General features: G+C 46.9%; 1 protein-coding gene across 1 annotated transcript in view; it reads left to right on the top strand.

The window, feature by feature from the left end:
• The window catches only part of LOC132320046 (hydrocephalus-inducing protein homolog), a 144,577-nt gene that overhangs the window by 13,365 nt on the left and 117,322 nt on the right, over nucleotides 1-13,890 (top strand). The window contains exon 6 of the mRNA XM_059832149.1: nucleotides 7,008-7,132. Coding sequence (XP_059688132.1) covers nucleotides 7,008-7,132 — 125 coding nt within the window. The remainder of the gene's footprint in view (nucleotides 1-7,007; nucleotides 7,133-13,890) is intronic.

The following is a 13,890-nucleotide window of genomic DNA, read 5'->3' as shown; positions in this document are numbered from 1 at the left end:
AGGATGCTCTTTAAGCAGGCTGCTGCTTTTCACCATGGAGAATGCATAGGCAGGAACTTGCAAATCAGTGTACAGTTTTCCTCTGGGATTTCCAGATCTGGTTGTCACAACTAAAATAAATCCCCAGTAAAGTCTAGCGTCTTTTTGCAGTGTACTTGCCAACTATTCTATTGCGTGATGCAGCGTATGTTGAATCCTGCTTGATACAGATTTTAAGACTTTTCTGAACTTCAGCAATTAGGTATTTCAGTCCTGATTTGCAATAAAGCGATGGGAAGCATTATGAAAATTTTACTTCAAACTCCACAAAAAAGTAGAATTCTGAATAACCGGATTGCATGTTTACAGAGCTCAAAAGCTAATATGATTTCCCTTGTTTGCTGAGGGCAGCAGTCATCTCTTCCATTTCATTATGAACTTTTGACAGGCAGTTTGAAATTTCAAACAGATGATTTAAATCTTTGAATATAATCAGCATTTTATTCTAATTAAGTCGGTCCTACTTTTATTCAGATTTCTTTTTAAATACTCTGAAGTTCCTGTGTTTCTGCTCTCTCTTTTTTATTTTTGCTTTAAGTGTTCAGCAAAATGTCATAATGAATTCTTCATTGGGAATTTTCTTAAAGGTTGAGTTCCTCTAATGCCTGTCTGTCTACCATCTGCCTATACAGACATGCACAGATGTATAGGAAATAATAATGAGAAATTTGAGGAGTATGTGAAATGGGATTGGGCTGATTTAGAAGATAAAATCGTAGAGTACCTTCAGAAGGGACCGCTGGAGGTCATCTGAGCAAGCACCCTGCTCAAAGCAAGAGCAGCGTCAAAGTTTGATCAAGTTTGCAAGCAACACAGCTTGCTACTCGGGACCTTTTTGTATTGAGCTTTGAATGTCTTCAAGGTTCCCTCGCTTCTCTGGGTCTCTGTTCTAGTGTTTGACCACCCTCATGGTGACAATTTTTTTTTCTTAATATCTGCTCCGATTTCCCATTACTGCAACTTATGCTCATTTTCCCTTATTCTACACTGTACATCTCCAAGAAGAGCCCGGCTCCATCTTCTTTACACCTTCCCTTTACGTGGTTGTGAACAGCACTAAGATCACGCTTCATCTTTCCTTCTCAGGACTGTACAAACCCATTTATCTCAGCCTGTCCTGTGCTCCAGCCCCTAAGGTCCTCTTCTGTAGAAATGTTTTCTGTGCCATCAGTGCTCAGCGTGTACTGCTGGAGGTTATTCCATCCCAAGTCCAGGATTTTGCCTTTTTCCATCCCTGAACTGCATGAAGTTCACATCGTCCTGTTTCTCCAGCCTGTTGTGGTTCCTCAGAGCAGCCCAGCCCTCCAGTGTGTCGACCACTCCCCAAAGCGTGGTATCCTCCAGCACATTTGGAGTGTTCCCTGCTGTTGACCAGGTCAGGATGTCCCCTTGCAGCCCAAGACCAGAACAACCATGTTGTCTCTCTGCGATGAGGCTGTGGTGTGCCAGGAGTGGTCATTGCAGCCAGTGCTGGCGACTGTACCGTGTGACATGTCATCACTGCATTGCACCAACTCTTTTCTTGCTGTCTGAGTGCCTCTGGACCCTCTACCGTAGCTGTAAACTTTCCCATTATTGACTGAGTCTCTTGATAGCAGTGATCAATGGTTGATTCCTTGCTGCCTGTGCTATGAGAAGTTGCTCAGATACCTACCACTGAGCTCCCAGGTGAGCCCTGGGGTTCTAGCAACCCCAGCAGACAAGAATTGGCCTCCCAGGTGGCGTGACAAGCTGGCTTGAGAATCAGACTGATACACCGCTCCACAGGCTAGTAGATTATTAGCTGGCAATTGTCTTTGAACAAATATATTTACAGAGGCTTTCACAAGAGAGGCCATTTTCCTACTAACGTTAGGGGAATAATTTCCCTGTTGTAGAGGCTATGACAAAGGCTGCATCATTATTAACAACAGAGGTAGTGAAGGTTTAATGTCACTAATTCTTTTGAATGACTCTCCTAATAACGTGGTGATTGATTATTATCACAGAACACTTAAAACTGTGGTTTGGAAATGAACGAGTTATGTTCCCTGTCCTGGAGAGCTTATAGTGTAAATGAAATGCATAATCAAGAGTTAGGGAAAAGAGTGCCAGCCTTCCAGACTGAATTTCAGGACTGTTTTAGTCTTTCTTATTTAGTGGAGAATTTAAGCAGCTTAAGTTGAATGTATGCTTGACTTCTGCTGAGTAAGGATGCGGTGTTGTGTTAAAGGCACTCTTAATATCCCATAATAGCTTTGGTGTGTGTTGATACGTACAAGCACATGCATGCATACGAGAGAGGGAGGAGGATTAGTGGAGTAGAAGGGAATGAGAGATCTGTGTAAGTTTCTAGACCCATCAGCTGCCCTCTGTCCTTTACTCTCTCTCTGCACAATTGAAGCTTCTGTCTTAGTTGCCCCAACTTTTGTTTTCTGGCCTGAGCAAATTCAGGGTCTTGCACATTCGCAAGCCAGCTGCAGATGCCACCCTTTCGTAGTCCCTTGCACTGCTCATATCGCTTCTCTTGGCCTCCTTTCTCTGGATTCCCTTCTCTATAGCATCAAGCGTTACCTATCTGCTTTCACCTTCGGTGCATTTTTCAGCCCATCTCCCATCCTAACCTTCCCGCTGTCAGTATGGACAGCTCGGCTCTTACATCTGGTCAGTTCATGATGTTCCCCGCCTGTTATTCATTTATCTAAGGACTTTGTTTTCTGTTGTGCATTTCACTCCAAGGAAGACCTCTTAAGTGAATCCGTGGGGCCAATACAGCATCCTTCTGCTGCTCCTTGTTCAGAGCTCTCCCTTGCCATGGTGTCTACCAGAAAACATGGCCACATTTTAACCACTTTTTGAAAAAGGAAAAAAAAAACCCACTAAAAGCACTCATCATGCGGTCTGGCTTTGTGCCTGTCCTCTCTCTGCACGTCCATACCCAGCTCTTAACTGCATAGCTTAGTAATAATAATAATAGTATAAATATAGAAAGTCTCTTCCTGTCGTTCTCATTGTTAAGGCAGGATAATGAGTTTCTTCTCCATGACATTCAGGGAGATAAATGTCATTCCAGTACATTTGAGTTGAAAATGGTGTCTAGAAGATCTCAGGGCAGCACTGCCTTTTTCTGACGTTACAGACACTGTACTATGCCATGCTATAGGTCTAGAGAGGATCAGTCTGAGATAAGATCCATTTAGGAATGTCCCCACCAAGCTCTGAAAGCCCAGGTAATTATCACAAATCACACAGAATCATTAAGGTTGGAAAAGACCTGTAAGATCATCAAGTCCAACCATCAACCCAACCCCCCCATGACCACTAAACTAAACCCGCAGTGCCACGTCCACACGTTCCTTGAACACCTCCAGTGATGGTGATTCCACCACCTCCCTGGGCAGCCTGTTCCAGTGCTTCGCCACTCTCTCAGGGAAGACATGGTTCCTAATATCCAGCCTGAACCTCCCCTGGCGCAACTTGAGGCCATTTCCTCTTGTCCTGTCACTTGTCACTTGGGAGAAGAGCCCAACACCCACCTCTCTGCAACCCCCTTTCAGGTCGTTGTAGAGAGCGATGAGGTCTCCCCTCAGCCTCCTCTTCTCCAGCCTGAACAACCCCAGCTCCCTCAGCCGCTCCTCATCAGACTTGTGCTCCAGACCCCTCACCAGCTCCGTCGCCCTTCTCTGGACACGCTGCAGCACCTCCAGGTCCTTCTTGGAGTGAGGGGCCCAAAACTGAACACAGTATTCGAGGTGTGGCCTCAGCAGTGCTGAGTACAGGGGCACGATTATCCTACGAGGCACAGTGCTTGGAGCCCCCTTGCATCCCTCCCTGTAGTACCCACAGACTACATGGAGGCATGGGATTGAAAAGTTACAATAAGACGGACAAAGACCATCCAAGAATATGAAAATAGAGCCTAGGTGCAGTGAAAGAGGGAAAGATAGAGCTGTGGGATGCTGACTCTACACAGGCTTTTTCAGCACAGGGATGGAGTCTTGGATGCTTTGACCTAACCGACTGGGTTTACTGGAATAGTGACACTGCTTGACTTTGGCTGCTCTACCATTACTAAAAGTAATGTATACTGAGATTAAATGATCTTTGAGTTTTTCCTGCAGTAGATCTTAGTGGACAGATGAGGCAATTCAATCACCAGTAGATTTTTCTGCCTTCCATGGGGTTGGAGGTAGCTTTGGATGAAATTGATTCTCCCAAACTCAGTTAATTTTATAATGCAAATTAAGGGGTCAGTAGACCAAAGGAAGTTTGGTCGTAGAAGGTAAACATAGCATGGGACTTGAGGAAAGGATATTGCAGCCTCCCTGCACACTGCATTTGCTAACTGCGTGGTTGCAGGAGAAAATGTGGCATGGTGGCTTGAGAGCCTGAATTGCCAGCTTTGTTCACTCGTCAGTTGTGTTTCTAAATAACGTCAGGAGTATTTGGCCCTTGGTATCCTCATGGGCCATAACTTTTGCCCAGCTCTGTAAAGACGGGGGGCTGATGCCTGGAGAAAGTAAGCAAGATGTAAATGCTAAAATATATCATTATGAAATTGCTTACCAATCTAGCGTTGATCTCTTTCTAAAGGACAGTAATAGGCAAGATCTCAGCAGGTGCTGGTGGGAAGATCTCTCCTAAACTGCTGTGGCTAGATGAGTTTATACAAGCTGGGGATTGCAAGGTACCGTTGGGAGATCTGGGCCTGTGAAAGTTTAGATGTCATACAACAACGCAAACGTCCAAGTGGACATAGTTAAGAAGCAAGTTGGAAGAAAACAAGCTATTAAAAAAACCTGCAAGCCTTGTCATTCCTGTTTTTTGGGAGCGGTAGTGATTCATTAAAAGGGTAGATTGAACGGGACCGGGATTATCTTAAAGAGCAGCTCACAATGAATGGATAAAAGGCCGAAGTTTACCTTGCCAGCTTCATCTCTTGGCAGTGGTCTTCATTTGGCTTTTACAATGCGTCAGGGATGTTTCCGTAGCATCTCTTCTTATCTGTAGGCTGCAGGGAACAGCTTAGTGATGTTGACTGCAATTTGGAGGAGTTAAGTTTAGCCATGGAGCTTGCATCTTTGGGTCTTGGAGAACCTGGTCTATGTGAGGGATAATGAGCTCTTGCTACAGCAGTAACAGAGTTGTCTTGTGGGTACAGCATGGGGTGGGGTGTAGGAGATGCAGTGTCTGATTTGTGCTCGGTTTCTCAGTCCTGAGAACAGAGTCCTGAACTTGGCTAGGTCCTCTTCTGAGAATTTGAAAATAGGAAGATACTTCTTTCTCAGGGGTCCCCTGAAGTCACCCGCAGGAGTGTTATTCCCATCCCAGCCATGTGAGGGCAGGAGTACCTAGACATGGGGAAGGAGTAGGAAGATGATGGGATGGGAGGCAGTGCTGAAGTGTTGCCAGGAGTCCCCTTCCTTAGCTAGCAGCTTTTCTGGCAACGCTTCTGGCAAAAAAAGAAGGGGGGAAAAAAAATCCGTGCCTTTCCCACAGCAGGCCATGATCCCCCCCACGCGCCAGCAGAGACCTGCAGCAGTCCTGGCGTAACCACCAGTGGAGGTGCAGCAGCATGTAGAGCAATCCGGTTCTGAGGCTGGTGGTGCCTTGTCTTTCCTCCTCCTCCTCTCTCTCAGAAGTCTCAAGTCCAGCACGTAAACGTTGCAGGCCCAATGCTTCTCCATTAGTCAGCAGTAATGTTCTCACTAGTTGTAATGGGAAGAGGTCAGGCCCCTAATCACAGTAATATCTCCTTAACGAGCAGAAACTCCAGCAATTTCATCGCTGTCACTACTTACGTGAACAAAGTTCAGCTTGCGCACGGCTCCGGTTGTTCTCATTATTTTTGTGTGCGCATTGCGTTCTCTGATCACGGTAAAACTCTCCAGAACGTGTTTTTACGGTGACAAATTGACCACCAGCAAAGCACTAAACCCAGTAACTTTTGTTTTCTAAGTGGGGCTGCACAAGAGCCACGGAGCCCAGCTGCCGTTGTGCAGAAGCATGTTTCATCTGACTTAGCCCTAAGCGTTAAAGCACTGAGTTTTGTGTCTACCAGCCAAGAGCTGTTTACCTGGTGACAAATCATAATAACTCATACTAAATCCAAAGTAGGCCAACGCATTTTCATAATTATTTCCAACACATTGCACAGACTTTGTCTGGTGGGCCAGGCAAACAGTTACCGAGCTTGGATTACAACCCAGAGTCCCAGATTGCGTTGCTTGTGAACAGAGAGAAAACCTCCTGTTAAACTCGCCTTGATATGCTCCTGTTAATGGCGCTTCATTTAGCTAGAGATTTAATTGTTCAGGCTGTAAATGGGATACTCCTTTTGTGTCTTGTTTCCATGCCATGGGATCGCTCCGATCTGCATTTGCACTCAGATTTTTCTGATGGTTCCTTTTTTTGGAGCAGCTTTCATTGAAATGCTGATAAAACGTGCCCTTTCTTAGGCTAAACCAGAATGTTTCCAAGGTAAAAAGAAAAAAATGAATTCTGCAAATTAAACCATAATTAGTCTCTGGTCTTTAGAAAAGACTTTTGTTGTCTGATTTCTAGGCTGTAATCTCATTGGAACAGGTATTGCATCTCTTGAGGTGAGGTTTCTGGGTAGCAGGAAAAGACAGATTCCTGAGGAAATCAGCATCAGGTTATGTGTGCAAATAGCTGTTACCATTTCTGTGTTCTTCATAAGCCATTCTCTGATCGTAGTGCTAGCAGTCGGACTCCTGAGGCTGCAGAGAACTGGACGCAGAGCATGGGGGAGATGAGGTCATTTTATGCGATGGGATCTGAGGGCTGGATCTCTGCAGAAGCGGGAGTCAGTTGCTCTGTTTCTGATCCTGTATGTTGTGTTTGTCTTCTGCTGGCTGTGGTTTGTTTGCTCCTTGCTTGCCCAAGTGAGCTGAAGGGAACTAGACTGCCAAAGGAATACAGTCCCCAAATGTCCCGCAATAGTCCTGATAGCTGTCTTTGCCTTGCAGCCCTTTCTCTGTCGATCCCTCCGTCGGGACTCTTGGGATTGGTGATGCCATGCAAGTGACAGTGGAGTTTCACCCACTGAAGACCGGGCACCATTCCAGGTCCTTGGTAGTTCACTACGACACAGGTAAGTGCTGGGCGCTGCGTGGTGCACGCTCTCTGCATCCTTCAAAGCAGAGCCCTTTCTAAGCAGAATAATGTTAAGTTTGCTTTGTGGGCAACTTCTAAAAGCTTTTCTTCCAAAAGCTCTGTATGTTTCAGTGCTTAGAAGTGAGCGGATAAGGGTCAAAGGCTGAGCCTGTCCTTGTTCTGTATGTCCTGTGCGCTGGTCCGTCCCTGGGGGACCCTGGTGTCAGCATGGTGTTCTGCACCCAGCACCTCCTCGTGACAGTCTTCCACCATCATTCCCCGTTGTCCCAGCCACCTCAATTCCCTCTCCAGGGGTACCTGCCCTGCCCCAGCTTTACCTCGGATAAAAGTGAAGAATAGTTGGTGTTGAGGGGGTTGTTAAAGTAGATGCCCCTCAAATGGGAATGAGATTCTGGAATGCTGTTTTTCTGGGAGTTGCTGAGCGGAGGAAGGAGAAACCTTGACTCACCATTGCAGCCTGCATATGTATGCGTGAGGTTTTATTCCTAGACAATGCTATGTTTGAAGCGTAACCCAGGGAACACACATCTCTGTTAGACTCTCTCCAGTGCCCGCTGTCTCTTACACACCTCTGTCCCATGTACTGCTTCTCCATCGTCTTGCCACAGACCTTTTTTTCCGTATTGCCCTCTACCCATCTACAGCCCATGGTTCCCAAGATCAGGACTAAAGTAGCCAGGACTTGAGGGCTCTTGGGATTTGGCAGAAAGTGCTCAGTGCCTCCCGAGATAGGTGTAAAATGTATGCTAGGGTACGAGAAGCCAAGATCAGGCCACAGAAATACCGTCAGCTTTATAAGTCGCTTTAGGAGTGAGTGGGGAAAACTCAAGAAGAAGGTGCGACATGTTAAAGTGCTTCTGTCGGCCTTGGTTCAGGAGAGGTATCTTGTGATGCTGAAGGAGACGCTTTCTCCGTTGCATGAATGCATTTGGTGTGCGTTTTCTCTTGCTGGAAAGAGAGGTTTGGTTTGTCCCTATTCCTGACTGTTGGTCCTGGGAAGCATCATGTCCTCATCTAGGTGATGCTGTGATGCTTTAGCCCAGCAGTGAACATCTTAGTTGTTTTGAGTTTGTAGAAGTTATAAAAAGGCTCCTTTATCTTCCAGATGCTCTTTGTGGCTTTGAGTTATCACAGCTTTATTCAATATTTGTCAGTTAGTGACGTATTCCCAGAGAATGGTTTATGCTCACTCTGGGAAGCTCATGGGTTTGGGTAAGACTTTCTTGAAAGAACTACTGAAAGGAGCACAAAAAGTACCTCATTTGTATGCAAATAGAGAGTCTATAGGATAAAATTCAGAGGGCTAGATCTTTCTCTGGGGTAAATCAGTAGTAACGCTAGAGGTTAGGGCTGTAGGGTTTCTACTTTGTGACTGAGAAGACTGAGTGAATAATTAGGGCCAGGATCTTCATGGCTTGCTTTGAAAACCTGAGTCTGGTTCTTACTGAAACACCTGGTTCCTTCGTGGTTAATCTTTGCCGAAGCAATTTGCATGGCTAGACCATGGAGATCAAACTATCTGCTGGCTCTGAGATGGGCGACCTCGCAGGAACACGTGCAGCTACCTGGGAGATAAACCTAGGATTTCATTCCCGCCTGTCAGTACAACAGTGCAGTTATTTTTAAATAAACCACGGAATAAGGAGGAGAGCAAGGGAATAATGAAGGGATTATCTCTCTAGCGTTGAAGCATACAAGTAAAAGGCTGCTGTGATTAATTGCTAAAGTGAAACCCAAACATTTAATCAATCCTTCTTAAAAGCTGCTTATTGCAGGTGTAGTGCAGAGCACCAGACAATGTTACCCAACCTCGCATGGCAAGCCCTGGCTAATTTGTCCTGCACTAAGTCAGACTCCGTGTGACTCACATACAAAAAGCTGCTGTGTTGCTCTATCAGAGCCACCAACCGACTGTTTATTACGAAACAGAAGTGCTAAGAGCATCACAGCGGTTTAGGATGTTGGGAGGCATTTTCCTTGCTTTGCTGCATATGGGTATTGACTTGCTCAGCTCACAAATGGCAGTAGTTCTCAATAAATCATGCTGTTGTGAGTGTGACTTACGCAGGATCAGGTGCGTGTTGCCTTGATTTAATTTTTGCTGAAATTGGGTCAAATCTGTCGCTAGCATTGCTTAAGCAAATGTGGAGCTCTTCAATGTCAGTAAGTCACAATTTTCCCTTTGCCTATTACTTGGTTGATTTAAATTGTGCATCCTTTAGACTGCCCTGGCTAGGAATGTAGGTACTGTCCCCTCGATAGACAGTACGTATATTGATAGTCCTGTTGCTACAGACTTTACAGATGAGTGTGAAGGAAGTGTCTTTGCTGCTAAAAGCATAATGATTTCCAATGAAAAATTGATCTTCGGTGCTTTACATGTCCAAACTCCTCTAAATTGCCCCATGCACCTGTGTGTGGGTGCGAAAAATCCCTGCCCATCCTGAAATGAAGGTGACTTGGGATGTTCGGGGCTCCTCCTCATAAATCATAGAATGGTTTGGATTGGAAGGGACCTCCAAGATCATCTAGTGGTCCTCTCTATTCATCATCTTCATGATGGTATCAGAAGGGGTTTCTGAAGCCTGCATGCCAAGCAGATGTACAGGTTTGGAAAGTGTTCTGCCCTCAGGACGGCTTGAAGGTTGGTCGGTGGCTTGGCCCTTCCCAGGTGACACTTAGCCCACCCCATGTGGTTGTGGGAAAATAAGTTTATGGAGTTAAGTCTCTAGTTTCAACCAAGTCATTATTCATAAAGCTTAGATATTCTTGTAGCTTTCAAGCAGTTCTCAAGTGAGCTACCCAAGCTGTTTGCCCTGCGTGCTGCTGTGTTTGTACATCAAACCCAGTGTGCTGCAATCAGAGCGTTCATTGCAACCTGACGGCATAGCACAAGCTTGGGGCGGGAGGGTGAGCTTTGCTCAGGGACGCGTGGTTAAGGAGATGCGTGGCAGCTTCCCAGAGCTGTGCCGGAGCTGCAAACAAACTCACCAGTCCCATGGCACCCAGAAACAAGAATGTCTATGGCAATCCTCGACGCAAGTAAAGGAGGCTGCCAGAGACAGGAGGTGCTGGAGAGATGGTGGGAATTGTGGAAGGAGAATCACTTCTCTGCTCGGAGCTCCCTAAATCCTGACTCACATTAGACTCCTGTCTCCAAGAAGTACCTACTCTGGTATGATGGGTGGCCTTCAAGGTGTAAGACCAGATTCTGTGCTTGTAGGTGGGTGCCTGCAGTGCCCCCGGCACCCTGTGGCAAGGTGCTACAACGTGCTTCTAGTCTAGGAGATCTGTTGTGCGGTGCTGAAAGTCCTCTGTAGAGGTTTTTTTCCCCATCAGTGACTGCATCCCTTGGGATGCCTTTGTCAGCACAGGAAACGTCAGTAATTAGCAAAGCCTCACTGAGCTTGTGCGTGGCTGACAGACACTATATATTGAGATGCCTTTATTGCTGTCAGAAATAAGTGTAATCCTGCAGAGCATTTTCCTTCGGTGGCTCTGTGAGACTGTAACACAGAAGCAAAAGCCTGGGGGCAGGATCTCGTCCTCTTCGAGGGGGAGAGATCAGAGCCAGTACTCATATGTGAATTTTCGGAGATGGCACATGCGAGAAGAGCCAGCCCTCAGGCAGGAGTGTCTACTCCATTACTGTCCTGTCTGCCCTTGGTGTAGAGCCCCAGAAAGCAGCTTCCCCAGAAGAAAAGGGAACGTGTGGCTCAGGAATAGTTCTCAGTGGTTTTAGTCCTACTGGAAGCCTCCAGTCTCGTGCTAAAAGCCTGCTGAGGAACCATCTGGGTATTTGGCAGATTAATACCTTCTTTTCCCTCCACTTCCTACAGAACTTACGGGAGGGCTTGACAGTTCCTGAGCAGGAGGTCTCCTAAAGCAAATATCAGCTTGTTTGATGTGGATGCCAGACCCAGGCTCAGAGCATCCTTTGTGGCTCTGCACAGCCAGGGCAAGGAAGGGAGAGCTCAGCCTCAGCTCCTTGATTAATTACTTCAAGAGCAGGTAGAAGATGCGGGCAGCGTCTGCCTCTGGCTCCGTAGTTGTCAATGAGATGGAGTTTTCCTGCACTGGGTTAGTTACTGTCCCTGTAGGAAGCGGATGAAGTAACGCCTTCCTTCCTGAGCCGTGGGGAAGCAAAACTTGCCCTCTACCAAATTCAGGTTATTCCTGTATGGGAGAAAGAGAGAGCAGCTAACTATTTCTCCAGTGCTGGACACAATGTGGAGCTGAGCTTGCCCAGCCCTGGGTCAGGGAAGGGTCTGGCTGCCTTGTTCCCCTGCTTCTGGGCTTTGCTGGCTGGCCCTGGAAGTATGGGGTCCCCAGCATCGTTTCCTCCCCATTGCTGCTCGCTTTTAGATGGAAGGCAAGACATCAGCCTTGTGTTACGTAGCACTAGGCTGCAGTGTGGAGAAGCAAGCCCTGGCCTGAGATGTCTCCTCCCTGGCAGTGCCCCTCTAGTCTCTCCTGGGGTCCTTTCCAGTCCTGAAAGCTGCGAGGTGCTTAGGCTGTCTGCGCTGAGGGGAATCACTGCAGGGGATTTTTGTACTGAGCACCAGAGAGCCAAGACGATGTGCAGTTTGGGTTGGCCAGGATCTGCCTGCATGGACTGCCTCTACAGCTGCTAGCCCTACGGGTGTCTGGAGCGAGCGTGCTTAGCAGATCTGTGATCATCCCCTTCCTCTGAGCCAGCACGAATGTTCGTAGGCTAGATACGACTTCCTGGGGCAATGTAAGAAGGAAAAAAATAGTAAAAACTTTCCTGGGTGGATCTCAATAAGCTGCCCAGGGAAGTGGTGGAGTCACTGTCCCTGGAGGTGTTCAAGGAACGTGTGGACGTGGCACTGCAGGACGTGGTTTAGTGGGCATGGTGGTGTTGGGTTGATGGTTGGGCTTGATGATCTTACAGGTCTTTTCCAACCTTAGTGATTCTGTGATTCAAAGAACTGAATGGGCATGGCTGTACTGAGTGTGGCAGCAATGCTCAGGGTTCCAAGTGGCTATCAGAGATGATTCTAGGTCTTCTACTCTACGTAGGACACCCTGAGACGCCTCTGCCCTTCTTGGTCTAAGCACAGACAGCTTTTCTGTGCTGCAGCATTCTCTGGAGCCATGAGTAAAAACTGCCAGCTTGAGAAAACACTGACATTTCATCTCAAATGGGGAGAACGAGGCATGAGATCACAGGAAAAATTAAGGCATATTAAAAACTGAGTAGGCAGAGAGCTGATGTGGAGCTCTTTAGTCACCCGTGGAATGACAGCGAGTTTGACGTGATGTGTTAGATCCATTTGGGTTTGGTGAAGATGATGGGTAACTACAGAACCGGGTGTGCTTGTCTGGCAGCGGAGGAAGGAAAGCCTGTGCGTCTTGGCCACGGTGCTAAATTGTAGTAGGGGCTACGTCGTATGGCAAATGGGCCAAGGGGAATTGTCAACCGTGTTAGTGACCGTTCAGTTCCTACGTGGATCAGCATGGGGTTGCCAGCTGGGAATGTAAACGTGTCGGGATGCTGAATCCCTTTCTTCAGGTAAAATCGATGCTGGGTTTAGCTGAATTGGCTTACTTTGGTAAATGAGGCCACCCGTGCGAGGGCTTGGTGGTGTGTTAGTGACCACTGTGCGCGTGCAGGAAACTCATTAAATCCCAGCCCTGGTTGTTTCTCGCTGTTTGAGGCTGAACAAGTGACTGTAGCACGGGTGTGCCAGCACCTCCGAACATCTCAGCTACCCACAAGGCTAAAGCATCTGAGAAAAGCGCTGCCTTGCTGTGCTACTCATGTGTGTTGGTGTGTAGACTTTGGAGAACACAAGCACCTTTGCATAGCTCTGTTCTCTCTCCTTTAAGAACCTCTTTTCTACCAAGGGTCTTGTCATCTGTCTTGCAAGGCCGGCATTGCAATGAGTGGCTTCCAGGAACTTGTTTGGAAATGAAATGAAAATCCTATTGATTTAGTCTGTAGATCAAGCCTTTTCCTTTCTCTTTTGTTCTTCTTTGCAAATCCGCTGATGGATGTGGGTAGGCAGCAGGGTTTCGCTGAGGTTTAGCCCTTGTCGTGTTGCATGTTCCCTTCCTGAGATCACTCAAAGAGGTTGCTGAGTGCTCTCAATTTGTACTGACCGCAGCCAGAATGGAGGAGGCTCAACTCTTGCCTGAGCAAACTTGCTACCTCTTTAGATATTTATCTGAGTCGTCCCTGTGTTGTGGAGGATACCAGGGTGGGAATACCAAAACCGTTTTCTGGCTTTAATCTTAGTCTTGTGTGAGTGTTTACGGGGGCTCGGATGTTGCTGTGAGTGGCGTTAAGCTACTATTGAGCTAAATTCACGGCAACAGACCCTGAGCTTCTGATTGCCCCCGCTGTGTGCTGTTGCTATTCACCTCTATAGTTGTTCGTCTTCGTGCAATTCTCTGTTCCTTCAACACCAGACAGATTTATAGTAGCTCCTTACAAGTGCTAAGAGTTGGGGAAATCTGCTTCCTAAGCAGCAGCCTCTTTTGACTCCGAAGCTTTGTTGTAGTGCACTGACACAGTTTCTTTTGTTTGTGTTTAGTGCTGGGAGATGTTTAGAAACTTACTTTATTCCGTGAGTTTATAAAGACCTTGTTTCCCACGTTATCGTAAGGTGTAAGTCAGACTGATGCTGTAGCTGTTACAAGAGGCTTCTCTAGCTTTTTCTTGGGCCATCAGGCATTTAACAGCTTTGCAAAGGGATTTTTCATTCTGCT

Source organism: Gavia stellata, chromosome 33 (assembly GCF_030936135.1).
Source record: "Gavia stellata isolate bGavSte3 chromosome 33, bGavSte3.hap2, whole genome shotgun sequence".
In the NCBI taxonomy this organism is placed as follows: domain Eukaryota; kingdom Metazoa; phylum Chordata; class Aves; order Gaviiformes; family Gaviidae; genus Gavia; species Gavia stellata.
Note: the sequence above shows the minus strand (reverse complement) of the source record. Positions and strands in the feature narration are given on the sequence as shown.